The 27781-nt window shown below is 37.1% G+C and overlaps 4 protein-coding genes and 1 pseudogene across 4 annotated transcripts; 3 read left to right on the top strand and 2 right to left on the bottom strand.

The window, feature by feature from the left end:
* Positions 1-1214: 1214 nt before the first annotated feature.
* On the bottom strand, positions 1215-10162 carry LOC119992792 (annotated as a pseudogene).
* Positions 10001-14216, top strand: LOC119992641 (derlin-1-like). The gene is made up of 7 exons (XM_038839439.1): positions 10001-10177; positions 10970-11105; positions 12381-12454; positions 12593-12686; positions 12928-13056; positions 13143-13303; positions 13671-14216. The coding sequence occupies exons 1-7, from the start codon at positions 10161-10163 to the stop codon at positions 13798-13800; spliced, it is 741 nt and encodes a 246-aa protein (XP_038695367.1). The 5' UTR covers positions 10001-10160; the 3' UTR covers positions 13801-14216.
* Positions 14217-14622: 406 nt separating this feature from the next.
* On the top strand, positions 14623-17215 carry LOC119992955 (profilin-4). The gene is made up of 3 exons (XM_038839803.1): positions 14623-14879; positions 16452-16589; positions 16849-17215. The coding sequence occupies exons 1-3, from the start codon at positions 14751-14753 to the stop codon at positions 16981-16983; spliced, it is 402 nt and encodes a 133-aa protein (XP_038695731.1). The 5' UTR covers positions 14623-14750; the 3' UTR covers positions 16984-17215.
* A 1138-nt stretch (positions 17216-18353) lies between these two features.
* On the top strand, positions 18354-20220 carry LOC119993862 (profilin-2). The gene is made up of 3 exons (XM_038841157.1): positions 18354-18562; positions 19482-19619; positions 19776-20220. The coding sequence occupies exons 1-3, from the start codon at positions 18440-18442 to the stop codon at positions 19908-19910; spliced, it is 396 nt and encodes a 131-aa protein (XP_038697085.1). The 5' UTR covers positions 18354-18439; the 3' UTR covers positions 19911-20220.
* Positions 20221-20308: 88 nt separating this feature from the next.
* On the bottom strand, positions 20309-25227 carry LOC119993861 (glucan endo-1,3-beta-glucosidase 13-like). Its single transcript, XM_038841156.1, has 4 exons — positions 23959-25227; positions 21191-22465; positions 20832-20868; positions 20309-20739 (listed from the first exon to the last, which is right to left on the bottom strand). Exons 1-4 carry the CDS (start codon positions 24011-24013, stop codon positions 20604-20606), a joined length of 1503 nt encoding a protein of 500 aa, XP_038697084.1. The 5' UTR covers positions 24014-25227; the 3' UTR covers positions 20309-20603.
* Positions 25228-27781: the final 2554 nt, after the last annotated feature.

Genomic DNA, 27781 nt, shown 5'->3' with positions numbered 1-27781 from the left:
AAACAGACCCTAAAATAAATAACCCATTTTAACCAGAATTCATCATGAGCCACTTGGCCCGGTCCAGTAAAAGAATGGCTTCGGAAAGTTTTTGTTCATGGTCCGGGCTTTGGATAAAATTTAGGCCCAAAATAAATTTCAAACCCAATAGTTTAGGTGGGCCTGGCCCGACCCAAGTTATATATGGTTCACAAATTTTCAATTTTGGAAAGGAAAAAAACAAACAAAAGGGAAATGTGATAGTGTATGTTATATGTGATGGAAGTAAAGCTAAGCCTCAAAGGAAACCGTTCAAGTGTGTCATCTTCTTTCTTCTGTGTTTGAAATGTACAGTGAGTGTAATTTTTTTTGCTTATTTTCCAATTTTGGGGTTAGTTTGGAAGGTGCAAATAAAGTAGTGTTAATTGTGGACATAAGACACATTGGCCAGTGTGATATCCGTGCCTTTTGTTTCTCTTCCGCAGTTAAGTAAGCTCGAGTGTGCTACGATGTAAATAAAAGACAAGATTTTTTACTTGATATTCATTGTTGAAAGTATTTTTCAAGTTTTGGATCTTATCCAAATTAATTACTCACCAATACTTTAACTTTCACGTATTCAATCACAAATTGTATCTAATGCCATTCAACTTATCGAAATCAATCAGTGTTGATTTGGTTTGCTTTTATCTCAATCAACAATATTTAGATGGCAATGCTACCAAGGGGTAAAAGTAGAATTTTTGAGTAATTGTTCAGTTTCCGGTTTTAGGGGAAGCACATGCACAACAAAACTTTGGTTGGGATAACAAAGTTGACTACGATTGCTCCTTGTAAATATAGAAAGTCGCAAATTCAACTCCCACACTTAGCAGTTTCGGCCTCGTGCGTAAAGTTCAACTCCTACAACCAATAGTTTCGACCTCGTTCTCTACACATGAGTTTCGTTCCGGTATTACCTATTGCTAGTATGGAGCGGGTTGGGTTAGCGATCCAAGTTTAGAGCAAACCCAATTGTCTGATGGACAGGGTCGAGAACTCTTGGTTACCAAAAAAAGAAGAAAAGCACACGTATAGACAACCTGAATTCTAAATGACCCAAACTAGCCAAAAGAATCACACATCAAGATCTCAAGATTAGACTGAAGTTCCCATCTTGAGTTTGCAAAAAAAAAAACCTATTTCAAATCTTCGCAATTACAGGGGAGTACATTTGCAAAGGAGAGATGCAACGCTTAATCCTGGACACGACGTACTCTTTCTTCCTGTCCCAACCCAAAAACCTTTGTGCATTTGACATGCCTTCAAGATCTGCAATATAATAGATCACAACATCCAATCAGTAAACACATTTGTTTATCTTATCAAGAGACAGTTTCCATGTGAGCAAATAGCAATGATATCAGCAAGAGTTCAAATGGAACTGCTGCATAATGTGTAATGCTCGACAGACAAAATGTTATATTTTAATTTTTACTCCAATAAAATAAAGCACTTGGTGCACAATGTACAAATGTCTCCCCACTTGCACATTGATAGGAATGAATTAAAAGCTAAAGCTAGCTTGACCTGGCTTGCTTAGTCGGTTATTATTGAGGAAACATGTAATATTTCAATTCTGTATACACGGTAAATGACTCAATTGTGTACATGACGGAATTAGACATAGCTTTGTAAGGTATTTTGGGACAAAAACTATAAGAAATGTGCCAAAAGGAACAATTTCTGATAAGCTTTTGATTGTGACAAAATTAGATAAAGAATGTACACTTCTATCTGTTATTTCGTTTTCAAACTTCTCAGCATCCTCCATATTGCACAAAAAAGAAAAACAACTAACAAACTATTGACATTAAATCCTCAAATTATGGCATAATTTATTCCTCAAATTATGGCATAATTTGCTCCTCAAATTATGGAATAATTTGCTCCTCAAATTATGGAATAATTTGCTCCTCAAATTATGGCATAATTTGCTCCTCAAATTATGGCATAATTTGTCCCATAATTTGCTCATCAAATTATGGAACATTTGTCTTAAGGTGTAATGTTTGATGCCTATATATATGAGGTTGTAATTGTAATGTTTGATCAATATACATACACACCAAATATTGTTTCTATTCTTCTCTACAATTGCTCCTATTTTTCTTCATGGTATCAGAGGAGGTCATGTTGTAGAAACATTACAGGGAAATATGGTAAATTACACCTCAAATCCAATTTCCCTTATAAATGAGTTTGCAACCTATCTTCAGGAGAAGGGAAGAGTAAATTACACATCAAATTCAATACATGGAGCTTCTGGTATAGGATACTCTAATTCCACAACCCTTCTTGGTAAGTTTGCTGGGTTCTTATCAAACTCGGGACATCAATCCAATGACAACTTTGAAGGTATTTTCAGTGCATTCTCTACTGCTATAGAATTTAATACCGTGCATGATTTTTGGATTGTTGATTCTGGTGCCACCGATCATATGACAAATAAATTAACCAATTTGTCTGACTTCAAAAAATTTTCTACTCCATCCCATGTGTCAATTGCCAATGGGAATGGTGTTCCTGTTCTTGGTGAAGGTAAACTTAAATTGTTGTCTAAAGATGTGACTTCAATGGCTTTATATGTTCCATCTTTTCCAGTCAAGTTACTTTCGGTTAGAAAACTCACTCAAGCTTTAAATTGTTGTGTTATATTTCTTCCTCATGAGGTACTTTTTCAAGATCTTGTCACTAAGAAGATCATTGGTAGAGGATTTTTTCTACAAGGTCTTTACTACATCTCAGGAAATTTTCAACCTAGCAAAAGTACTCAAGTCTCGTTTTTTCCTTCTTCCTCGACAGATCATGTTCTCTGGCATCAACGTTTAGCACATCCTTCAGATAATATTCTCACTAAATTGTTGCCAAATGTTGATACCAATTATTTTTCTTGTGAAATTTGTCATTTGTCAAAATCTACTAGATTACCTTTTGTGTCTTCTTCTTCTAGAACTACTAGAATGTTTGAACTTGTTCACTCCGATGTTTGGGGACCTACTCTTGAATCAATTGATGGTTTTAAATACTTTGTTACATTTATTGATGATTTCTCACGTGTTACTTGGGTGTACTTGTTGAGATCAAAAAGTGAAGTTATGAATATCTTCAAAGATTTTCATATGCTTGTTCAGACTCAATTTTCCTCTAAAATTCAAACACTTCGTTCTGATAATGGCACAGAATTCATGTCTAAAAATATGACACAGTATTTATATTCTCATGGCATTGTGCATCAGACTAGTTGTGTTGGTACTCCTCAACAGAACGGAGTAGCAGAACGCAAAAATAGAGACTTGTTGGAAAAAACTCGTGCTTTGATGCTTCACATGCATGTTCCAAAAGTTTTTTGGTCTTATGGAGTATTAGCAGCAGTTTATATCATTAATCGGCTTCCGAGCCGAGTGCTGTCTTTTAAATCTCCCCTTGAAGTTTTGTAGGGGAAAACTATTGATGTGTCTCACTTGAAAGTATTTGGTTGCACTTGCTTTGTGCATATACAAGCAGCTCATCGTGATAAGCTTGATGCCCGAGCTGCTAAGTGTATTTTTCTGGGGTATTCTTCGACCCAGAAAGGATATAAATGTTATCATCCTGATTCTCGAAGATTATTTGTCTCCAGAGATGTTATGTTTGAAGAAGCAACACCTTATTATACAAATTCTCAAGATGATTTAGAGGACGTGTTTCCCTTGCCTATATCCGAGATTATTTCTGAAGGGGTTCCTCACAAGCCTAATATTGCTGAGTTTGTTCCGCGCCAGGCCACTGAAAATCCTCCAACTGGACAAGCTGAACTCCTTCCAAATGTGCTAGCTGAAAATTTGGTTGAAAATCCTCCAGCCGAACAGCCCGAGAATCTCCGAGATGTGCATGTGCTTGCTTCCACTAATAATCATAAGGTGCTTGCTTCCACTAATAATCATGAGGTTTCACCGTCATTGGTTCGACGGAATCCTACTCGAAATCGCGTCCCTCCAACAAAACTTCAAGATTATGTCACTTTTTCTGCTTGCCATCCTCTCTCCAAGTATGTCACTTATCATCGTCTTTCCTCAGCTCATGTGGCATTTCTCACCGCTATTTCTACTTTTCATGAACCTAAGAATTTCAAGGAAGCAAATTCTCAGGAAATATGGCGACAAGCTATGGGTGAAGAGCTTCAAGCTCTTGCTGAAAAATCAAACTTGGAGTGTTGTTAAACTTCCTCCTGGAAAACAACCAGTGGGGAGCCGCTGGGTATATAAAACTAAATTTCACTCGGATGGCACCATTGACAGACATAAAGCTCGCCTTGTGGCCCAGGGATTTACTCAAACCTTTGGTGTAGATTACAAAGAGACGTTTGCTCCTGTTGCTAAGATGAATACAGTGCGTACTCTCCTCTCAGTTGTCGTAAATTGTGGATGGTCTATGAGTCAAATGGACGTCAAAAATGCTTTCCTTCATGGGGATCTTGAAGAAGAAGTCTATATGAAACTACCTCCAGGACATCCACAGAGTTCGAATTCTTCTTTGGTTTGTCACCTACACAAATCAATCTATGGGTTGAAACAATCTCCGCGTGCTTGGCACGCCAAGTTAAGTACCGTTCTTCAAGAGGTTGGTTTCTCTCGCAGTACAGCTGATTCTTCCTTGTTCATTCGTCATTCTTCCAATACTATAGTGGTGGTCCTAATTTATGTTGATGATCTTATTATTGCTGGGAATAGTATTGATGTTATTTCTCAACTCAAAACCACTCTTCGATCTCGATTTCCTATTAGGGATCTTGGTTCCTTAAATTACTTTCTTGGCATTGAAATGGCAGTTTCCAGCAAAGGTTTATTTCTAAATCAAAGGAAGTATATTCTTGATTTGCTAGAGGAAACCGAAATGATGAATTCAAAGCCAGCATCCACTCCACTGGATAGCAAATTAAATCTTGATACAGCCAGTGAACCTTTACAAGGAGTTAGTGATTACCAACGGTTGGTTGGTAAGCTCATTTATCTCACTATTACTCGACCTGACATTGCTTATGGTGTAAGTCTTGTTAGCCAGTTCATGCACGCTCCTACTCTTTTCCATTTGGGCATTGTCAAACGAATCTTACGTTATCTCAAGGGTTCTATTGGTCGTGGCATAGTTCTAGCTAAGCACGGTCACTTACGGATTACAGGATATAGTGATTCTGATTGGGCTGGAAATGCCCTTGATCGAAAGTCCACTTCCGACTATTGTATGTTTGTTGGTGGAAATCTTGTTTCTTGGCGTAGCAAAAAACAACATGTGGTTGCTCGTTCTAGTGCTGAAGCTGAATATCGTGCAATGGCATCCAGTGCATGTGAACTAATATGGCTTAAGAGTTTGCTCGCAGATTTGGGTTTTCCAAGTAGTCTTCCTATGACTCTCTTTTGTGATAATCAGGCTGCTATGCATATTGCTGCTAATCCCGTGTTTCATGAACGCACAAAACATATTGAAGTTGATTGTCATTTTATTCGTCATCAAGTTCAGAATCAAGTTATTCAAACAGTTTACACTCGAAGTCATGATCAACTTGTTGATGTTTTTACAAAGGTTCTGTCTTCTGGTCATTTTCACCGATTATTGTCCAAGCTTGGCTCAATCAATCCTCTTGATCCAGCTTGAGGGGGAGTATTGACATTAAATCCTCAAATTATGGCATAATTTATTCCTCAAATTATGGCATAATTTGCTCCTCAAATTATGGAATAATTTGCTCCTCAAATTATGGCATAATTTGCTCCTCAAATTATGGCATAATTTGTCCCATAATTTGCTCCTCAAATTATGGAACCTTTGTCCCATAATTTGCTCATCAAATTATGGAACATTTGTCTTAAGGTGTAATGTTTGATGCCTATATATATGAGGTTGTAATTGTAATGTTTGATCAATATACATACACACCAAATATTGTCTCTATTCGTCTCTACAATTGCTCCTATTTTTCTTCACAAACTTACTAAAGAATTGTGTGAAAATACGTTTGAACTTCACGTGTGAAGAAGTTCAAGTTGCGAGAAGCATTGTTTGCCATGGTCAAGGAAGAGGCTTGACAATTGTGTCAATGATAAACACTCTTTGAAGAAACTATAAGTACAAAAATGTTTCATATCTCTCAGTAGGAACACATTCAAGATGGAAAACAACATATAAAATATGAGCAAGACAAAATAAATCAAAGACTAGGTTAAACTATGATAGTGATGCCTGAAAGGTTATTGAAAAAGTTAAATGCCATATTCCAATACAAAACATGCATTATGATACATCTGTGAATCACATTGCATTGTTGGAAAAAATAGTCATTTCACATAGACATAGTGTGTTTTTACTTTGCAAAAACGACACCCACCAAGAAACTCTAAAAAGGATGCTACAAGTTTAAAGCAAATGGTAGTTTGAACAATAATTAAGAGAAAAAAAAAAAAGAGGAAAACTTTCAACAAGCTTTTCCATGGCACTTTAGTAATCACTAGAAGTGCCAGCCCAAATAATGTTACTAATTGTTTATTGCAAAGATCTCATTTCTAGTAAGTTTTGAACATGAGTCTATCTAACCTCTTATAGCAGCATATCATAAAGAAAAAGAAATTACCCTCAAAAGAGTCTAAAATTCTGGTCCTGTATCATCGCCATTCTCCCAAAAAAATTCAAATGTATATACACCCAAGCCAGTGGTTGACCCACTATGCAAGAACTGGGGGCATGTGCCCCAGTCAATTTTTTTTACACTAAGCATATTAAATTTTATGAAAAATTGAACATTAGACACTCAAATCATAAAAAAAAAAAGGCCCTCAGTCCACTAACTCTAACCTAACTCACTAGGTAACGATTATAAGTTGTCAAGCCTACATGCCAAGTCCAAGCCCTCAAATCCCCTCAATTTCTCAATCTCTTAACCCATCTATCTCCCTTTTCTGGATTGGATATTATCAACATAGATTTGCACAACCGAATGAGTGATCAAATTTTGAATGATTGTCTTGTATATTATATAGAAAAGGAGTTGCTTGAAACTATTACTAATAATGTTGTAATATCGCATTTTCAAAATATGAAAACTCGTAGAGAACAACAGAAATATACAAGTTTAGAATCACATTCTTAATATTCTTTGTTTCTGCCCTGCATCTTTCTTTTTCTCGATAATTAAGAGAATAGATTGACCTGTATGGTCCTAAATTCAATGAACCATCTATGATTCATATACGAGTATGGAGCGGGTTGGATTTCGATAAACCCGTTCCATATACGTACCCATCCCCAACCTATTAATTAATGGGGCATGCTCATTTGATTTGAGATGGGTCATATGGATACCCATTGAATATGAGTATTTTTGACATCCTTATTTCAAGCATGAAGACATGCAGACAAGAAATTAAGCAATTACAAGAGAGCAAGAGAGAGGGGAAGGGGCACCTGGAAATTGCGCTGGAAGCTGTAACGCTTAGGATCAATCACCAAATCATCAATGTCATCGTTGTCTTTTGGTCTATTCTTCTTGTTCATGCGAGGGACATGCATGACCACGATGGAATTGGGCTTGTTCGTAGCACTAAGCTTGGTGTCGTTGTACACATCTTCCTCCTCTCTACCGTCGCCCCTCCATGGCGCCTTTGATAGCAGCTCGTTCTTCGTTTTCTCAATAGAAATTCTATGCTAATTCTGGTTTGCTTGGTTGCTAGTATAAACGTAATCCAATTAGGGCGGATGTACGGGCTAATTCCGCTTAAGAGTATATTTTTTTGATAAAAGCTAAGAGTATATTTACTTTTTCGAAAAAAACATTAAAAAAATATTATGCGTTAATCAACATAATTATAGATAGCGCTTATTGTTATTATTGGCTTTTGATTTTAATGATGATAATATTTATTTTCAAAATTAAAAATGTACATTAAGTAATTATTTAGTAAATATAGGGGTGCAATCCCACTCATATATAGGGTAGGGGGTAAAATTCAATTTTAAGGACTAATGGCAGTGAGCAGAGGCAATGATAATGACTGAAAGCCCCCATCGATGACAGCGCAATTGCAATCATGAACTTAAAGATAGGAACTAGAAATCGACAACAGCAAGGAGTCTGAAGCGCGAAAGATTAGCCCCAATCACCAGCAAACACAAGACGAAGTAAGAGGGAAGAAAGCAGGTACATGAATAAAGAGAATCGAGGCAAACAATGATAAAAAAAGACAGAGTTGGAGAAGTAAGCAGCGTGGATACATGCACCCGGTCGAACAGCCAAGACCAAACCACGTAGCAGGCAATCAATGAACACAAAAGAACAAACGTGTGCGACTACGGAGAAAAAAAAGACTTGCCACAAAAAACCCCAAAAGCATGCACTTCTACAGTTATAGTAGTAGATGCTACAATCAGCTTCCAACGGTTCAATTTGTTACATATATTTTTAATGCTTTTTTTCTAAGGAAAAAGGAACATTACCATATTTATCATCTCATATAGTTGTTATCTGATATTTTTATGAAATCTTTTAAAAAAAGATTCTTATGTTAAAATGGATTAATTGGGAGAATCACGAGTGGATCAGATAGCTCTCAGTGTGATATTTCATAGAGGTTTCGAGTTCAATGGTCCTCATCCCTTCTCCTGTAATGAATAATGGATTAATTGGATAATCACGCGAGCCTCCTCATCCCCTCCTTCTATAATTAAAAAAAATGGTTTTTATCCATAAGGACAAAACTTAAAAGTTGTATACCCCAATTTTAAAAAAACTTTAGAAAAAAGGACAAAACCTAGCAACTTATCAAAATACCCTCCCTCATTCTTCTTCTTCCTTGGGCCACCATATCGGAAGTTGGTCGTCCGACTATCATTTTCAACGAACAAACTACCAAAATGAAGCTCTAGGTCAGCCCGATCAAAGCCCAGTCATCACCAACAGTAGAAAATCACTTGAGTCGTTGAAAAAACTTTGTTAAATCACGGCAAATGTTAGAAAAAGAGCTAGATCCGATCAATACGGCCAACGCCGGTGACCATCAATACCTTCAATCAACTCCACAGACCAAGGAGCATCACCTTTGAGGTTTTATTGCTTTTTCAAACTTTTTTTTTCGATATGAAATCGGATCTGAATATGCAGATATTATATCTGTTTCGTATATGATATTATATCCGTCAATATTATATATGTTTTGTATCTGTCAATATTCTTCTAAAATTGAATCTGAATCTGCAGATATTATATCTGTTTTGGATCTGTTCTGATATGTTATTGGTTTTGGACATTTTGGAACTTCAAACATATAACATTTCATTAAGGACATATAACATTTTAACAAAACAGATAACATTATGACAGATATCAAATTAATCGAAACAGATAACATATCACCTGTAATCTACAGATCTCACATTAGAACCAAAAAAAACCACGAAAATTACCACATAAACTATCGAAAATAATGATGTGATGACATATTGAAGGAAAACAACCATATCTACAAGTCTCGTGGTGAGTATGAGTAGATCTAGTTCAAACACAATAAAATCCGGATGAAAAATCACTAAAAAATGTCATAGAACTCTCGAATAAGCCACAAGGAGCGGAGATGAAACTTCCTGCAGCGAAGACAAAGCTTCCGGTTGAGGTTCAAGATGAATCATGTGCAGAAGACATGTGCCATGTTTGAGGATGAAGATAAGAATGTTTTAGACAATAAAATCATATATTTTGACTTTTTATCATTATTGAAATATTAGTTCAAACTATATGAACTTTATAGAATAAGACTTCTAAGAGACTTATCCTTAATTTTCCCCAAAAAAAATTAATTAGAGAATCACGAGTAACTCAAATGTCACCTATGTGTATGACATTTAAAGAGGTCTTGCGTTTGAACTTTCCATAAATTAATTGGACACACCCTCCAATTAGTACGTGTACCCAAGTACCCCTTCTCCAGCCGTTCGCACGTGCTAGACAGAATTTCCAAAGAAAGAACCAGCAAAATACAGAAGCTTCTGGGTCAAAAGCACCACCTCTAATTCTATTTCATTTATATTGCTCGTTTTAAATCACAATCGTTTATCGAAGCAAAAAAATCTACGAAGAAGATCCAAAGCCAGGCGGTTCTTTTCAGCTCTACGCTTCCATGTCGTCCCCTGCTGAGTAAGACTCTCTTTACCCTCTTCATTTTTCCTTTCTTTTGTCCCCTTCGTAGATTTGCAAATAGTTGGTTGATCCAATTTGTACTGAAATCTGTTAATCCTCAAGTTGGGCCTCCGTTTTCTTTTCCTTTCCATAGTAGGATGACATTTTGAAGTGCTGTGTTCGTTGACCTTAACGTTGTGGAGGTCTAATTCCTCAGATTTGGTCTTCTCGATTCTAATTTATGGGTCGTTATTTAAAGAGTACACGAGTATGCAGAGTAGCAGTCCAGCAATGCCTGACTTACACCATGACCCCACTTAATTGAACTTTTTGATGAAATGGGAATTAATTCTTGTTTAGGAACTTTCTTGTGACATTGTATTCTGGATCATACTCATGATTGAATATAGAGAGATGTCAATAATACTTGTTTTATGGTTTGATGGCTTTTATTTTTGCATAAGAGATTAGCAGAAGCAGGTGCATTGAATCTCTAGTCCTACTATCACATGTGTTTATGCTCCATTATCCTAAAAGGTTTTCTTGAAATCATCATTTGGTTAAAAATAATCTTTGATGTTAAATAACCGAGGTAGAAAACTGGTCAAGTCATTACTTTCCTGTCCCATGGTACGGGTTAGAGAGTCTCGACTAATCATTTGTGTTTTCCTTGTTTTGTTTCCTAACCAAATTGCTTGAGGGTTGATTGCCTGGTTATTTTTTTGGTCATTTTTATTCTTTGTTCGGGAAACATTGTGCCATTTTTTTGACTTCTGCAATCGATAACTTTTATCATTTACTTCATTTCAGATTTTACCACTCTCTTCCACCCATAAGCAAGGCTTATGGGACATTGTGCGTGCTATTTACTGTAGCATATCAGATTGGACTATACAATCCAAAGAATATCGCACTGATATATGAACATGTGTTCTTCAACTTTCAGGTATAGATCTATTATCAATGAATTTTTATGCTGAATCGTTCTTTCAATGAGATCATAATATGTACCAATGTATTATTATTTTTGGCTTTGATCTCTAATTTAATGCAAATTTTCGTTTACGGCAGTTCTGTTCACAGCTTACTGTAGGCTTAAAGATTCCACTTAAATTTGAAAGGCTGAAATTGGGTTGTATTGTTGAGAGTATGGCCTTAGATATGTGGATTCCCATTGATTTCTCTTATGGATTCATATAGCTGGCCCCAAACAGTTTGGGACGAGGCTCGGATGGTGATGGTGGGTATCTATAGGTGTGTGCATGCGGGATTGTTGGGGTGGTTGTTGGTGTTGTCTTTAAGGCTAAATTTATAGCTATACATGTCGACAGTATGAAAGAAATAGCCCTATCAATAATCTTTCAAGTGTTTTGATCGAATTTTATACCCCCCGCAATTCCTGTATCATTGAAGTGCTGGCAATACATAATGCTGATGAGGCATAAATCCGGATCATGCACATTTAAATATCGATAGTTCTAAAGTTATGCGGATAAGGAGGAATGTGTAATGCCATATTATCTCAAGGGTCCATTTTTACAATTTGAGACATAATCTTTTACATACTCTGCACACCCATCCTAGAAGGCATGATCTTTCTTTGTCGGACTTAGAAGTTAGAAATGAAAAATTAATTCATCCTCATTTTTTTTTAAAAAAAAAGTAGGGAAGTTACGTACTGAGATGCATGTTTGATTTTGTGAATGCATTTTTAAGATCCTCTCCCCAGTCCCCTCAAGTTAAAAAAATGGAAATGGTAGTAGGAGTTGAGGAGCGTTGTTTAGAACTCTTGTACTCTACTAGGCTTGAGTATACTACACCCACTAAGGAGTTAGCTAGGCGAGGCCTGGATGGCATTCATTGTTTGATGGCATTCCTCTAGGCAGGCTAGACCCATATCTTGACCATCCATAGTGGCTTAGCCCCAACTATGCACTGTGATAGAAGCAAAGCCGGTGTGTACACATTAGTAATGGGTATTAGATTAACTCTCCGAGACTCCCAACAATCCCTTATGAGAATCATATACTCGACATCCTGTCCACTACATCATGGGATTAAGCCTTGTGCAACTAGGCCATCACCCATGGATGGTTTTCTATTATGTTTGATATCTTTGCTTAAATCTCGGTCTCTCTCTCTTTTGGTTGTTGGGATTATTTCCATGTTAATTTCATCTGTATAATTCTTTTGTGACTCTAATAGTCTTATTCATTTCTAGGTGTGGAGGCTGATTACGAATTTCTTTTTCCTTGGTGGGTTTTCTGTCAATTTCGGAATTCGGTTGTTGATGATGTAAGTTTCGATTCCAAATGCTTTTCAATGGGATCCATGGTTAAGTTGCAGTTCTATTGTGCGTCTCCTAGGGAGCAAGTGAAATAGATCAATTTTTTGAGTACTGACATTTTTGTGGTAAATTCTAATTTTGCACAGTGCAAGATATGGTGTTCAATTGGAGAAAGGACCCTTTGAAAGGCGTACAGCTGATTTCTTATGGATGATGATATTTGGATCATTGACACTACTAGTATGTGATATTATCTCATTTTATATTGCATTATCTAGGGATGCAAACTGGTCCTCCTCTTTCCCTCTTCCCTTACTTCTTTCCAATCTGCTTTTGTACATTACTGGAGTGCTTTGTTTGCATATTCCGGATTTTCACTTTTTGGTTTGAATATATGCTTTTTAACCAATAACTTGGCGTATGATGACATTAACATGAGCATCCTTCTGTTTTTTTTTTTTTGTTCCCCCCTGTATTGTAGGTATTATCTGCCATCCCTATATTTCGGTCCAGTTTCTTAGGGATATCACTTGTCTTTATGCTTGTTTATGTCTGGAGTAGAGAATTTCCAACGGCCAATATCAACATATATGGCCTTGTGACCCTGAAGGTATGCTGTTTAGAGTTTGTGTATTTAATTATATTGGATTTGACCACTTGATCATTTAATTGTTTTGTACTTTTTCTTTCTTATAGGCATTTTATCTACCGTGGGCAATGCTTGCTTTGGATGTTATCTTTGGTTCTCCTCTTATACCAGATCTGCTGGGAATTATCGCAGGACATCTATATTACTTTCTGACAGTGTTGCACCCTCTTGCAACTGGAAAGAACCTATTGAAGACTCCAATGTGGGTGTATCCTTAATTTCCTGGCTTTTGTTGGTTAAGATTATGTTTTGCTTGCTTAGTTTTATTTATGCTCAATGTGAAGTTAACAATGGAGATACACACCTGGGCTCTCTTTCTAAACCTCTCACACACACACTGATCTAGCCCACCCACACACTCAAATATACACACACTCAAACCCACTCTCACACTAATATTCCCATATCCTGCATTTTGTTGGTCCTTCCTGTGAGTGAACTTGCTTTGGCTCATTGGCTGTTCCCAAATAGGGTCCTGCTTGCAAGTGCTTCTATAACAATATAAGCAATCACATATTTGGTCTTGTTTGGAGTGTTAGTTTTTCGTCCGACACATTTTTCTTAACTGTTATAAGACGTAAACTTGTTGCGAGGTGGAGAATAGGAGCTGTAGCTCAGACTAACACCCGCTCCCAGTCCCAGCCTGACCCAGTCAGGAGTACTGGTGGTGCTTTCACAGGAAGATCATATCGACTTGGTGGATGATTATACTCCTGTTACACCCTCAGCCTTAATTCATACGCCTCCTTTCCGTCTGGATCAGCAAGTTTTCCAATGACACCCCAGACAATTGAGTAGAGAAACATGCAAAGCTAGAAAATTGTCAAAATCATTTTGTTGTAATCCATTAGTTTTCAGTGGGGCACTGCCCCGATGCTATGTTTTGATTTCAACGAGTTACTCTTGATTTTGGTGAATTGCCACAACAATTACTTCTTGTGTCGTACTCTCTTGCACTCAACCTGTTGATGCAGAGAGGAGAAAAAACATGAAAATTGTAAGGGCTAGTATTTTCTCTAAAGCTTATGAATCTGTAATCAAAAGTATGAACTATACTTGACATTAGTAGGAACATGAAGTTCATGGTTGCATCTTGACATTGTAACCAAGTTCAAGGAAAACAAGTAGTTTCGATGTTATTTTTCGCATGGGTTTTTGCTCAATTTTTTCTGTCGTCAGCGTGTGGAGAGAGTTGGGTTGGCGAGAAATTAGCTGTTTGATGAGTATGTTGGGTTGGAAAGTTTTCATTAAAAAAATTCAATGAAAATATGTATTGGTGGAGGTCAATATTAATAAATCTTTATTTACCAGACATGTCCCGTAAAAACGACAGCGTTTTGCAAATGAAGTCAGGAGAGCAATTACCGTAGAAAAAGATTAAAAAACCGCGGGTAAAATGACGCTTGACTCCGTAAAAACCAAGAAGGAGCGCCCCTAAGATGAAGGCGGACGTGAATGGTAGAAATTAAATAACGGTGGAGGGAACGTCATCATCAGATCAGATCCATGGTCATCTCTCGCTTTTTCAAAGCTTCTCCCTCCTTCTTCGCTCTATATTTATTGTTCAGTTTTCTAATAGGAAACAATAATAAGAGTGAAGAAAACCACAGAACCAGAGAAAGCAAAGCACAGAAGAGGGAAAGAAGCCAAGAAAAATGTCGTGGCAAACTTACGTGGACGATCACTTGATGTGCGATATCGATGGCCAGGGCCAGCATCTTACCGCCGCTGCCATCGTCGGCCATGATGGAAGCGTCTGGGCCCAGAGCTCTACTTTCCCTCAGGTATCTCTTTTCTTATTGTCACTGATTTGTTCTATTTATAGGCTGTGATCTGTTTTTGGATACTCTTTTTAGCCTGCATGTTTGTGTGATCTCTGATTGATCTGGCAGTTTTGCGTAGGATCGGCCTTTAAAAGGACAATGCGTTACGATTTCGGATCCTGTGTTGATTAGCTAGGTGGGAATCCTGTGATTCAATCGGGGTGGCATTTTCTAAAATTTGCTTGTTAGATTAACCATTGCTGCAACAATGTGTTTCATTTTAGATTTTATTTTGCTTTGATTTGATTATGATAGGAGTTCAGCTACATGATTCGTTAAAGCCAGCATGCTAATGATGTTTTCGAAATCAGCGGATTGTTTATCAAAATATTAGTAATATATTTTGTTTTTTAAATTATTAATCTCTTGATTTGGTTATTCTCTCAGGTTGGATTAATTATATCAATGAGATGTTAATTCTTCTTAAAATTATATCAAATATTTGTTGGATTCCTTGAGATCATTTTCCTTAAAATAATGCCATACTGCTTCACGATTGTATTAATGAGATGGTCCTTTACGAATGTAGAGAGATTATTTTCCTTGATTAATGACATTCACGAAGAATCTAGTTGGGGCAAAGGCCGCAGATACTATGTGCTTGTATCAATGATGTGTGATTGTTTTTTTGTATTACATAATTATAGTGCATAAGAGCAAGTTATGTTTTTTCCACCTGGATCATTGAGCTTGTAAGTGTTCAGCACCCTAACACAATATTTAGTACCAACACTGAACTTCTTGAGCTGCCTAACTTCAATATATATCCTTTTGATTTCAATGTTCGTTGTTGAATGTTCAAGTACATATGAGCATAATAATCTAGCAAGTGTGTAATTGTTTCATTCGTTGTGTTACATGAAAGCAAGTAGAGGGTATAGTTATTTTTTTCCGAACATGAAATACTAGTATTAGTATAGGATTATGCTAGATTAATGCTTTTTCCAAGTAAAGCATATACACCACTGAGTCAACTATCAATTGAGTAGCACATTCATTTCAATATCGGTTCCAATTATTTACTATTCTGTTGATGATTTTCTTACGCAGATTGCACCTGTTTAGTGAGTGGGAGGTCTTGAGTTCCACGCACAATGAAAGTACTAATTTGAATATGCTATTTTTATTTCTTTTCCTGCTTTTTTCCTTGTCCGCCTAAATAAAATGAATCCCCCTTTGTGTGGCTGCACCTCCTTGGTTTTGCTTAATAATTTTTTTGCATTTCAAAAAATAATCTTACAAGTGCCAAAAATGTGCAGTTTATTGCCACCCGTGGTATTTGATCGTACTTATTGAATTTCATCATGTGGTCTGCACAATAATAAAAGAATGCTTGATTTTCTTTGCTGTTTCCACAATTGTTCGGAGAATTACTTCAGTGCCTTAACCCGTGTTTAATTATTGTTCTTAGGTTTTGATGATTTAAGATGGACAGGAAGAGAAATACTCTTATTTCTTTCCCTATTCTTATGGTTCATAACCTCGAAACTCAATCCAATCTCTTGTACTTATGTTTTTGCTAATTATATCCAGATCAAGCCTGAAGAGATAACTGGCATCATGAAAGATTTTGATGAACCAGGGCACCTTGCCCCCACAGGCTTACACTTGGGAGGCACCAAGTACATGGTAATCCAAGGAGAGCCAGGAGCTGTCATCCGTGGAAAGAAGGTGATTTTGTTATAAATGAGAAATGACGAAATTTAGAATGCTCAGTTGACCTTGAAAGTCCTATTAGGTGATTGTAGCCGGCCCATTTTGGCCATTTCCATAAGCTTATCATGATAATGTTATTTTATATGTTCTAAATGAATCTTGGATTCCCCAAGATGTAAATCATAACATATTCCTAAGCTCAAACTTGCGTAGATTCTTAGAATGACAATTTTATTCCATGATCTTAACAGAAGCTCGCTGTTTTATTTGACAGGGATCTGGAGGAGTCACCATAAAGAAGACTAGCCAAGCTCTAGTGTTCGGTATATACGAGGAGCCTGTAACTCCAGGACAGTGCAACATGGTTGTTGAAAGGTTGGGGGACTACCTCGTTGATCAGGGTCTGTAGGCCGCCTGGCTCTATCATGATCGAGGCATTTCTTTCTGGGGTTCAACCATGGCTCCTTTTCTTTATTATTTTTCCAGTTTGTTGTCTGGTTTTTGAATGTGATTTCTTGAAAGGCCTTAAATTTTTGATGATGATGTTGCAGACAGTAACAATGTGAGAACTAAGATGTTTGTTTTTTTTGAGTTGCATTGCTATAACGTATTTTTGCCCCCCCCCCCCTTCATATCTATTCACGTGGGTTTACACATTCTTATGCATCATCATCATCATCTGGGGCTGTCAATGGGCAGCAGGTCCCTTTTATGGCTTAAATCATGATGATACAGGTCTTTTTCTTAAACAATTCATTATAACGCCAACTCTGCCTGCGTTGGAAGCCGGTCCCAACCCCGGATAAAGGAGGAGGATTGTGATAGGTTGACAATCAACGTAAAATTTTACCCAACTTATGAACATGAGTATAAATGAGAATATCGTTGGGGCGTTATGACGAAAACAAATGCATGTGATGATGATGAATTATTCATTATAAAGCCAGAGAAGAACAGACCATAGACCATGCCTTAAAGATTGAAGGATAAAACGTCATTTTCAGTTTACAGTCCGCAAGCAGAATAGGAATAGATATATATATATTTATATCCTTCACGAGAATCGTCCCACAGTATGTGGTTGAGGACCTTCCCATTTTCAAATTATGGTGGGGATATAGACCGGATCTTTGGCTCTGCAGGTTGAAACTAATGCTATGTTCAGTTGTGGGCGGAAAATGAATGAAAATGTGAGTAAAAATTTTGATATGTCAAGAAATTAAGATAGTTTTATTAATAGAGATTTATTAGTGTTATTTTTCATATTTTTGAAATTATAACTAATGAATAAAACCTTTATATGGCTTTGGTTCTAAGATAAAATTATGCGTCCGATTTGCTAAGTTTTCCCCTGCTTTCGAGAAGCAATAAATCAATTATTATGCACAATTTTTACATATATATATATATATTATTTTATTTTTTTAAAAGGGGAAGGGGATGGGGTTGGAACTCAGAGTCGAGATTGCATATGACCCAACTCACCAACTGAGCTACGCGGGGTTCGTTAGAATTTATATATTTACTATACTAATTTTATTAGTATGTTATGTATATCTCGCATAATTAAATATATTATATGATAATTATATATATATATATATATATATATATATATATATACACATATACACCATTGCTTTTTATATTATTTGGTTGGTGTGCTGTATTTCGTTGTTTAAAGTTTATAATATCTTGGTGGGCCAGCCCAATGAGTGTTACTAGTTGAGGCCAACCACTACCAAGCTTTAATGCTCCTTTTATTAATGGTATTCATTTTCTAAAGCGTTTTATAGAGCACAGAGAGATACAACCAGCTGGTCAAAGAAGAAAGAGGACGAAGAAGAGGAGCGAAGGAAGCAAACATGTCGTGGCAAGCCTATGTCGATGACCATCTCATGTGCGAAATCGAAGGCAACCATCTCTCTGCTGCCGCTATCCTCGGCCATGACGGCAGCGTTTGGGCCCAGAGCTCCACTTTCCCTCAGGTTTCCCTGTTTTTCTTCTTTGTACTTGATTATTCTACTACTAGTCTATTACTCTGTTACTTTGTTTGATTATTATGTGGCCTTGATGTATCCGTTGCGATCTGATTATCGTCTGCTTAATGGATCTTTTTGTTGTCTCTCTGTCTGATTGATTAGCTGATTGGATTTGGTACTTTGTTACTGATTGTGATTCACTGCATCTCCAAATTGAATTGGATGAAATCATTTATATCTGTTTTGATTTCCAGTCTTATGTTCTTTTTTTTTTTTTGTTGAGTACTCAGTGTTCTTCATTAATAGTCTATTGGATATGGATTGGTGATTGATTAGCCAACTGAACCGAGGGTAAAGGGGAATTAGGTAATTTTCTATGCTAAATGGAATTGTGGGAATTGATTGTGTTACCTAAACGTATTTTAGTGCCTATGAGTTTGATGTTTGTTATGAAGTCCAAGAAAATTCCCCTTTGAGGGAAGTTTTTTGTTTGTGATGCGTACACATATTATTTGGGAAAGAGTTGTGGAATGGAGATTGAGATCGGTATCTGCAGTATCCCAAAATTAATTTGGTTTTATGCCAGGACAATTCATATTGGTTATTGCATATTGGTTAAGTTTCCCTTGACTAAGTATCTTTGGTTGCGGAAGCATCTGGGAAGTTCGTTTGTTTTCAGTTAGACAATCTTGTTTCTTTTACTAGTATTTCCTTTTCTTTGTGCTTTCAATTTAATACTAGACTGAACAGAACAAAATCCTAGGACTTAACATCCTTGCACATCCCGATATTTCCACTGAGACTAATAGATAAGTTCTTAATCTCAATATATGACTGTTAATAGGCTTGTGTATCCTTCAATTCTATGCATGTTATTTCCTTTTTGATGGACATAAACTCATTTTTAGTGTTAATGCCGTCACAGTTGAAGCCTGAAGAAATTACTGGCATCATGAATGACTTTAACGAACCTGGTTCACTTGCACCAACAGGGTTATACCTTGGTGGCTCCAAATATATGGTGATCCAAGGCGAGGCTGGAGCTGTCATTCGAGGGAAGAAGGTGATGAACTCGCATCCAATTTTTATTTGGCTTTCTTCATTATGTTGTACAGACAAGTGTGCACGTGTGGTTACATTTTAAGAATTACATTATGTTGTACACAAATGAATATGTGCCCTCATGCTCAACTCTTGGCAATTGTTAATTTAATTTCAGGGACCTGGAGGTGCTACTATTAAGAAGACAAATATGGCTATAATTGTTGGTATCTATGATGAGCCTATGACTGGTGGGCAGTGCAACATTATCATTGAAAGGCTTGGCGATTATCTCCTCGACCAGGGTTTTTAGATGCTTCAAATGTCCAGTCTTAAGTTGCAGTTTCTATTGGCTTCTATACAAACTAGCATCTGCCACACTCCTGTTTAAAATGGTCTACTGCAGTGAAATAATATTACAACTGTTTAAAGTACTAGGAATTGTGTGGAAAGAAAGGTGATGGTGCATGTAAGAGTGATGGATATGGTATCTTTATCTTCTTTTTTTCTCCCTCTCTTGGTGAATGGTAATCTGATTATTGCTAAGTGAGTCAATTATCTATAAGACAGTGATTTCATTTGCTGTGTGTAATTTGTTTTGGTAAGGAATTTGTTACTCTTAATTTCTTCTTTGCTACTTTTCTGGTGGGTAGGAGTTATGGTGATTGTTTCAAAGCGGCTTGAAATCTAGAAAAGTTGAATGTGGTGCAGGAAGAGCAGTTTTAGCATCACCTGGAAATCATGACTTCAGAAACAAAACCCATTTCCCCGCTGTAAATAAAATGGAAAAGTAGGGGAAAAAATAGGGTTATCAATTTATCATACAATAGAAAAATATGGTTATTCCATTGATGGAGTATTCTTCGACAAAATCTTCAGAACACCTACTGATATCATACAAATCTAGGACTCAGAAAAATCAATGGAGTTGAGATACCTCTCCATTACATCGCAAACCGGCATCTCTGATCTCTCATTCATGATTCAAAACTCTAACTTGAGCTTTTCAAACATTGAGGATAAACCAAAGCAATGCCATTAAAAGACTGCCAGAAATCAATGTAAAAAAAGCTTCGTTTGGTGCGGAAGAAGTAGGTGAAGCAATTGCAGTTGCATTACCTAATGATGTTGTTCTGTTGGTCCTGCATGTTTTTTGCATATCAAGTTCAGCACATTACATTTAACAGCAATTAGGTCAATGAAATGCAAGCTTTTCTGGTGTTTTGAAACTCACCCGGTACCAGTGGTCGTATACAAGCAATTATCATAGCCTACACCAGCAAATAAAAAAAAAAGGGTTGGTCAGTTGACATTTCTAATAAAGGATTTTGATTCCAGACCAAAAGCAAATTTAGAATATGAACACGTCAAACTTGTAGACATTAGGCAATATAACCCATAACTCGGAGTTCAGATGCCTGCATAGAATGAACAGATTATCTTTATTTATACTAATAAAAGTCAGATATTGCTTATGGATTTTTCACATTGACAACAAAAAGCAACTCGCCCAAGTAGCATTCATATTCGAAAAGAGCAGGCAAACTAGCAAAAGATACGTTAATTAAAAAGGTAAGTTCTGCAGATACGTACTTGGATTCTTGTCAACTGTCACTCCTGCACCCCCAAAACCGCAGGCAATAGTAGAAGCCCCATTTTCCTGGTAGTAGCTATTGAATGCATAGGAGGCATGAGAAAGCAAAGCATCTGGTTCAAAACAAGGCTGGCTGGGCTGAATTGCAGAACAATCCACATTACCAGGACCACAAGCCCAATCTAAGGCACTCTGCAAGTCCAGATCAGAAGCCTTGCTAGAAGCAATGCACCATGTGGTTCCATTTGAACTGGTATGATTTGAGCTTGTGGTTGTATCAACCGCACCTTTTCCAGTAAAATCAAGGTTATATACACTTGTCTGATCAGGATAAAACAATCCCCAGTTCCTCTCTGAGTCCAATCCAGGCTTTCTGTTCTCATTAAACAAGGAGAATATGTACACATCCATCTCCTGTCCTGGCTTTGCAGGAGTGCCTGCATCATCGATGGCATGACGAATCAGATTGGTGTTGTACGTCTGGGCATTATCGGGAGTTGCAGCAGTCTCCTTGGGTGAACCTTTAGATGGCCAGCCTGTCTCAGTGACCATGATCTTAATTGTTCTGAAATTTAGAGATATCAGCGCATAATAAAGGGCATCTATTTGAGCATCGAACATATTAGTGTAAAGCAAACCAGTATTTGGATCTATAACAACTGAGCTTGACTGAAATAGAGCATAGTCCAGAGTCACATTGTTGGAGGAATCTCTATAGGCGTAGTAAGGATACAAGTTAATCATAAAAGGTGACTGATTCTCAGCAAGGAATTCCAACATGGGTCTTAGGAAAGATGCATGGCGGCTATTAAAAGCCCCTGCAGAGGGTGGGAATGATCGGGACAAAACACCAAGGGAATGGGTACTTGAAACCTTTATCTTTTTGTGTAGGCCAACCTTTTTCAAGGCTGTGAGGACATTCTGCATTGCTGGCACAACCATAGCCGAGACATTGTTAGGGCTTTCTGTTACTTCCGCACCAACAGTTATGTATGTGATCTTTGTAGCTGGGTAGTAAGGAAGGATGCTGTTCTTTAGCCACGTGTCAGCATTGGTCTGGAATTGGGAGAATGGCAACAAGTCTGCATTTGGAACTCCGATCATAAGTTCAACTCCAGTGTTTGCAAAGGCCCTGAGAACTTGGATATTCGAGTCATAGATTCGAACATATTTGATCTTACGTTGTTGAACTAACTCCGCCACTTTATCAGGAGTAGGGAGATCATCAGCATTTCTTCCATAGCAAACTCCAATAGTGCTTCCTATGCAGATGTCTGTCACGCAATTGACACAATGTAATATTTAATCAACTGCAAAGCCACATAGTTTTTCCAGCGAAAAAAACCAGAATAGCAAGAAATACAAGGAGAGAAGGAAAACTGCTTTTGTATATGCAGTCCAAAGCCCCGCCTACATAAAGAAATAGAATTTCTAAAAACCTTCACAAGGTCATCTTTTTTGCATCATTCTTCAAGACATACATCCCTTAACAGGAAGGTGGATTCTTAATAGGGTAAACAAGTTCAATGAAAGGAAAATGCAAACCTCCAGCAAAAGTTATTTCTCCATACACAACAAACATTTAACCATGTTTTCTTATTGTCACATGAACTCAAGATTAGAAGTTAGATGGGAAAATTACAAAAAAGTCAGGTTCACAGAAAACGAACAAGAATAATGTTAAATATAAAAAAGAAATCACTCAGATGGAGCATCTGCAACATTCATCACATCAAGAATCACAGATATAATAAAAACCTTCACAAGGTCAAGTCAGCACAGTCGGCTCTGGTGACCATGCCAAGAGTGGTTTAACATGTGAGCAGAGCAATGAGAAACAAATATCTTCACAAGATACTGACAGAACCAGAGAAACAAGCCACAGACTCTCCCATGAAGCTACACATTCCACCATGGGTCCATGACTTGGGAGGAAAGGTATCAATTAAAGCGATCCTATTGAACCAAATGTCCCCAAGTCCCATTGACTTGAAAACTCCCCATTAAAGGCCTCCATTCATGTCTAGTATATCCAAAGGGGCATATCGGCATATGTAATCAAATGCAAGGAACCTGATGCAAACTGAAGAGTTTTGATTATTTCCCTCGAATCCCCACATGCTTTACTTCTGCTATAATTTTACATTACCAACTTCGCAAATCCTTACACTGTGAAAAAAAACCTCTGAAATCAGAATTTAGGAGCTTTACATGTTAGTGCATTGTATTTTGAAGGAAACCAAAAGGGGCCCGCAAACACCAATGCTGCAATTTATCTGTCCAACTCATAAAGCCTAACAACCTCATAAAATAGTAAACACACAACTACCTGCAATTTAAAAAAATCGTCAATGATTTAACTTTGTTGCAGAATCAGGTTGGCCATTTAGGGAAATCTTATTATAAATATCCCTTTTTCTTTTTTTAACATAATGGTCAACATCCATTTGCTGATCGAAGCTTCAATCATGAAAACTTAACACATATGAAGAGAGACGGTGCTGCCTGTCGTTTTATAGATTAAGATAACAGACATTCAAGAGAGTTTCAAGGCAATGAACCAAAGGAAGCAATGAAAGAGAAACCCAATAGCAGATCAGTCTCTAAATGCAGAATGAATTCGTTAACAATGCTAAAAAAGGCTTAATCGAGACTATAAAATAGTCGAAGCACACAAGTAGAGCTAGAAGCATTGAATGCAGGAACAGAGCAGAGACTGAAGCTGTAGATAGAGTAAAGGAAGAATATTGATTAAGGAATGAGATACCAAAATGTGTAATCAACAGCGAAATAGCAAGGAGAAGTTTGAATCCCCTCGCCATTGCTTCCCCAAAACCAAGTCTTGCTATTTTGTGTTGCAGATTGTGTGCCCACTCTAGACGCTCTCCTTCCTCAAGCTCTCTCAATGAGTTTACTCTTTCTTATCCGGGGATTTGTTACTTAATAGGAAGAGACAGAGAGTAACGTCTCTTAAAAGGGTCCTGTCTCGGAGCTCGAGAGAGATAGAGGTAGTAGTGGTACCCAGTAGTAGCCTTGGGAGGGAGTACGGTCTTGTTTCTTGTTTTGCGAGTGTCAAGAGTGAGAGAGACTAGTGGTCGGACCGGATTTCAGGGTGATCAATCAAATCTGGTTAAGAGAAGTGTCTCGATTCTGAGAATTGGTATGTCTGTATGTTATACGCAGTATTAAGTGTTAACGGTCGTCTTCATGACGTGATAACTGTCAATCGGTTAAAAAAAAGGACTTTACTTAACTGTTTCTCTCTCCATTCCTCTCTCACTTTATTTTCTTCTCTCCATTCCAATCTCTATCTCTCCATCTCACTTTCTCAAGATTGTCTTGTGAGATTCTTCCTCGTTCTTACTTTCAAGATCGCACCATTCTCATAAGATTTTCTTCCTAGTTAAACTTTTTTGAAAAAAAATTTTCCATTACAGATTAAAGTTATATTTTTCTTCCTCCTAGATCTAACACTCTTGAAGGTGTTTTGCTTTGCGATGGCTAAGGTTTTTGGGGAGGAAAATAACACCACTTTAAAATTTTCATCAGAAATTATAATGAAAAAAATGTATTCTTTCAACTCAGCTCTCTTTTCATTCTCAGATCCAAGTATCCAAACACTTCATTTTCTCAAGATCTTCTTCTTCTACAAGGATTGCTAGGGGAGCTCCAGCCACTACATCCTCCTCAGTTCCCTTTTCACAGTCATCCAACACTTCTTTTTCTCAAAATCTTCTTCTTGTACAAGGATGGCCAGGAGCTCTAGCCCCTACATCGTCGCCGACTTCATGACTCGATTTGGTATAGAATGAGGCTCTGGAGTTTATTTTGTATGAGGAGCTTGACATCGAGGTTTTTAATGACAGGAAGAGGAAGATTATCTGAGATTATGTGAGGCGAAAATCATGGGACGAAGAGGTGAGATTGCTGGTGTTTGTGGGTGTGGAGAGAGAAGAAGGGTTGTGAGAGATGGAGAGGAGTAAAGGACGAAAAGAGATGATGAGGTTTTTTCACTTTAGTCTGTGCTAAAAAAATTGTACTAAACCTAGCCATCTGTCTCGGTAGAACCCCTATTATGTCTTTTCATTAGGGGGTTTAAATAGTAAAAATGGGGTCTCAATAGTATTACCCGAAATCTCTTATGCTTTATTGATCTTTTTTGTTGTCTCTCTGTCTGATTGATTAATTCAGATTGAATTTAGTACTCGACAGGATTATCCACACCCGCTAATTCACGGGAGAGGCTAAATACAGATCTAATTTTACTATGTAGAGACCTAAGTTCATAGGTTTTCACCTTTTCAATCAATCATATCAAAAAATTCAATAAAAACAATTCAGCGCGTCTTTTGATATTTTATTCTACATGTTTTATTATCACTTTTTGATATTTTTATTCTATATGTTTTTTTACCACTCAATCACTTAATGAAAATAACAAGATTTTCAGAGATATTATACACGTTTTTTATTCAATTTTTCATTGCCCTGCTTTTATTTGTACATATTTATACAATTATTTGATTTGATCATATATTTGTATAAAAATAGTGAAAGTGATGATTTTTATTTAATAGTCAATATTGCGGAGAAGTGAAAAGACAAGTCCATATAAAATACTAATCAGAATCTAAATGTACAGTTAATTGGGAAACACTCAATGGATTCCATAAATGCCTGTAGTTTTTAAAGTTTTGCTCATAACTTATGCCCCACTGTACTGCACAATGGTGCCTGAATGTGCCCCATTGAATCATTATAGGAGGCATTGGAGCATTAGGAACCAAGGCTACTTCCACAAAGTGGATTTGATTAACATGTCCAAGACATATCACATATTGTTCTTCTCGTGGTGGTGGGGCAAACCGCGATGGAAGAAACGTCTGGATTGCGATCCACTAATTATAATGAAAATAACATTGTACCATGATGCAACCAAGTGACCCATGTCAGACAAATTCATCCAATGAATCAACGATATAGACCTATCTCTCTCAAAAAACGTCAATGCTTCTTTTATGAACGAGAACCTTTCATAACTTCTATATAATGATGCATATTCATCAGTGTTGTTATTCAGCTCGGTTAGCAAATCATATCTTCAACGAGGCCATGCATTTTCACCTTTTGCCATACGCAATAGCACGAAAACCACAATTCTCATCAGCAATAACATCAGTCACAGAGATAATATATGGATGCAAATGAGTTGGAAACTGGTCAATGTAACTATGTTCCTACCCACTTTTTTAGCCATGCATGTTGACTTTCAACTCGATTTGTCGCAATAAATTTCTCCTTATACTTGTCGAGCCACACCATTTTGATATAATTTATTACTTTTGGATACCTATGAAATAATTGTTTGATAGATGACAACCTCATGGCATACTCTTCAGGGGTTTCAGAGTCCACAAGATGACACCACATGGAGTTGAAACTCTCCCATGTCGGCTTATCTTCAAACATTTTCTTACATTTTGCCAGTACAATTTTGCCAATATGCCATTTGCACAACAAAGTTGTTGACTTGGGAAACACACGTTCCACAACATTCATCAATGCTAAATCTCTGTCTGTCAACACCACCAGTGGTAATAAACACCCATCCATAGCAGTTCGTAAACAACTTAATGCCCAAGTGAAGTTTTCTTCTTTCTCAAATTGAAGGAAGACAAAGGCAACACAAAAAGTCATCTCCGTGGATGTAACACCGACAACTTCAAAAAATAGAATGCGAAACCTGTTAATCTTATATGTTGTGTCCATAATCAATATTTGAGGAAATGCACGTAACAAATTAAGTGAACGAGGATGAGCAAAAAATAAGTCTTGAAGCTCGTTTGACTCATCATCACTTCTATGCCACGATATGTAATCCTGCTGACTAAGTAAAAACATCAATTGTTGATTTGATTTCTCTCAACACTTTCTGCAACTCGATGCTTTTGACGAGAATTATATTTCGTCTTTATAGTTGATACATTCTATGGATTTTTGGCTTTCAATGTAGATAATATATCACGTGGCTTCACGAGTTAATACCACTTTTGCACACTCAAAGATAGTCAATGTTCCAATTTGCACACCGTAGTTTGAAACGTTTCAATTTGGTCATTCAAAGATGAAAATGTGTCAATTCCATCATTTGGGCATATTTTTCAAGTTTTGGCCAGTCAACCTGTCCATGTGGCAGGTCGACCGATCTAGGTGGAAAATAAAATTTTTTTCTCAAAAACAAAAGATAAATGCCAAAATCAGAGTCATACATGTGTAATAAGACAGAAAAATAATTTATATATTAGCCACCTCAAAAAAAAATAGAAATATAAATTAATCAAGAAAAAAATTTCTTCTCCATTTCCTAAACCGACCTCTGAAGGAATTTTCTTCTCCCCCTACCTCCGCCCACGGCAATTCCCAACAACTACCATCACTACCTGCAACAGCAACCACCACCGCCAATACCACCAGTCCCTCCGTAAGCTTCCTGGTATTCCAACCAATTTCATTACCACCAATCTCTCATCAAATCAGAGCCAAGTATTCCCACCAATAATTAACGATTTCTTCTCAATACAGAAAACAAA

The sequence above is a fragment of the Tripterygium wilfordii genome, chromosome 23, assembly GCF_013401445.1.
Source record: "Tripterygium wilfordii isolate XIE 37 chromosome 23, ASM1340144v1, whole genome shotgun sequence".
NCBI classification, from domain to species: Eukaryota; Viridiplantae; Streptophyta; class Magnoliopsida; order Celastrales; family Celastraceae; genus Tripterygium; species Tripterygium wilfordii.
The sequence above is the reverse complement of the archived record's forward strand: the minus strand, read 5'-3'. Positions and strand labels throughout refer to the sequence as shown.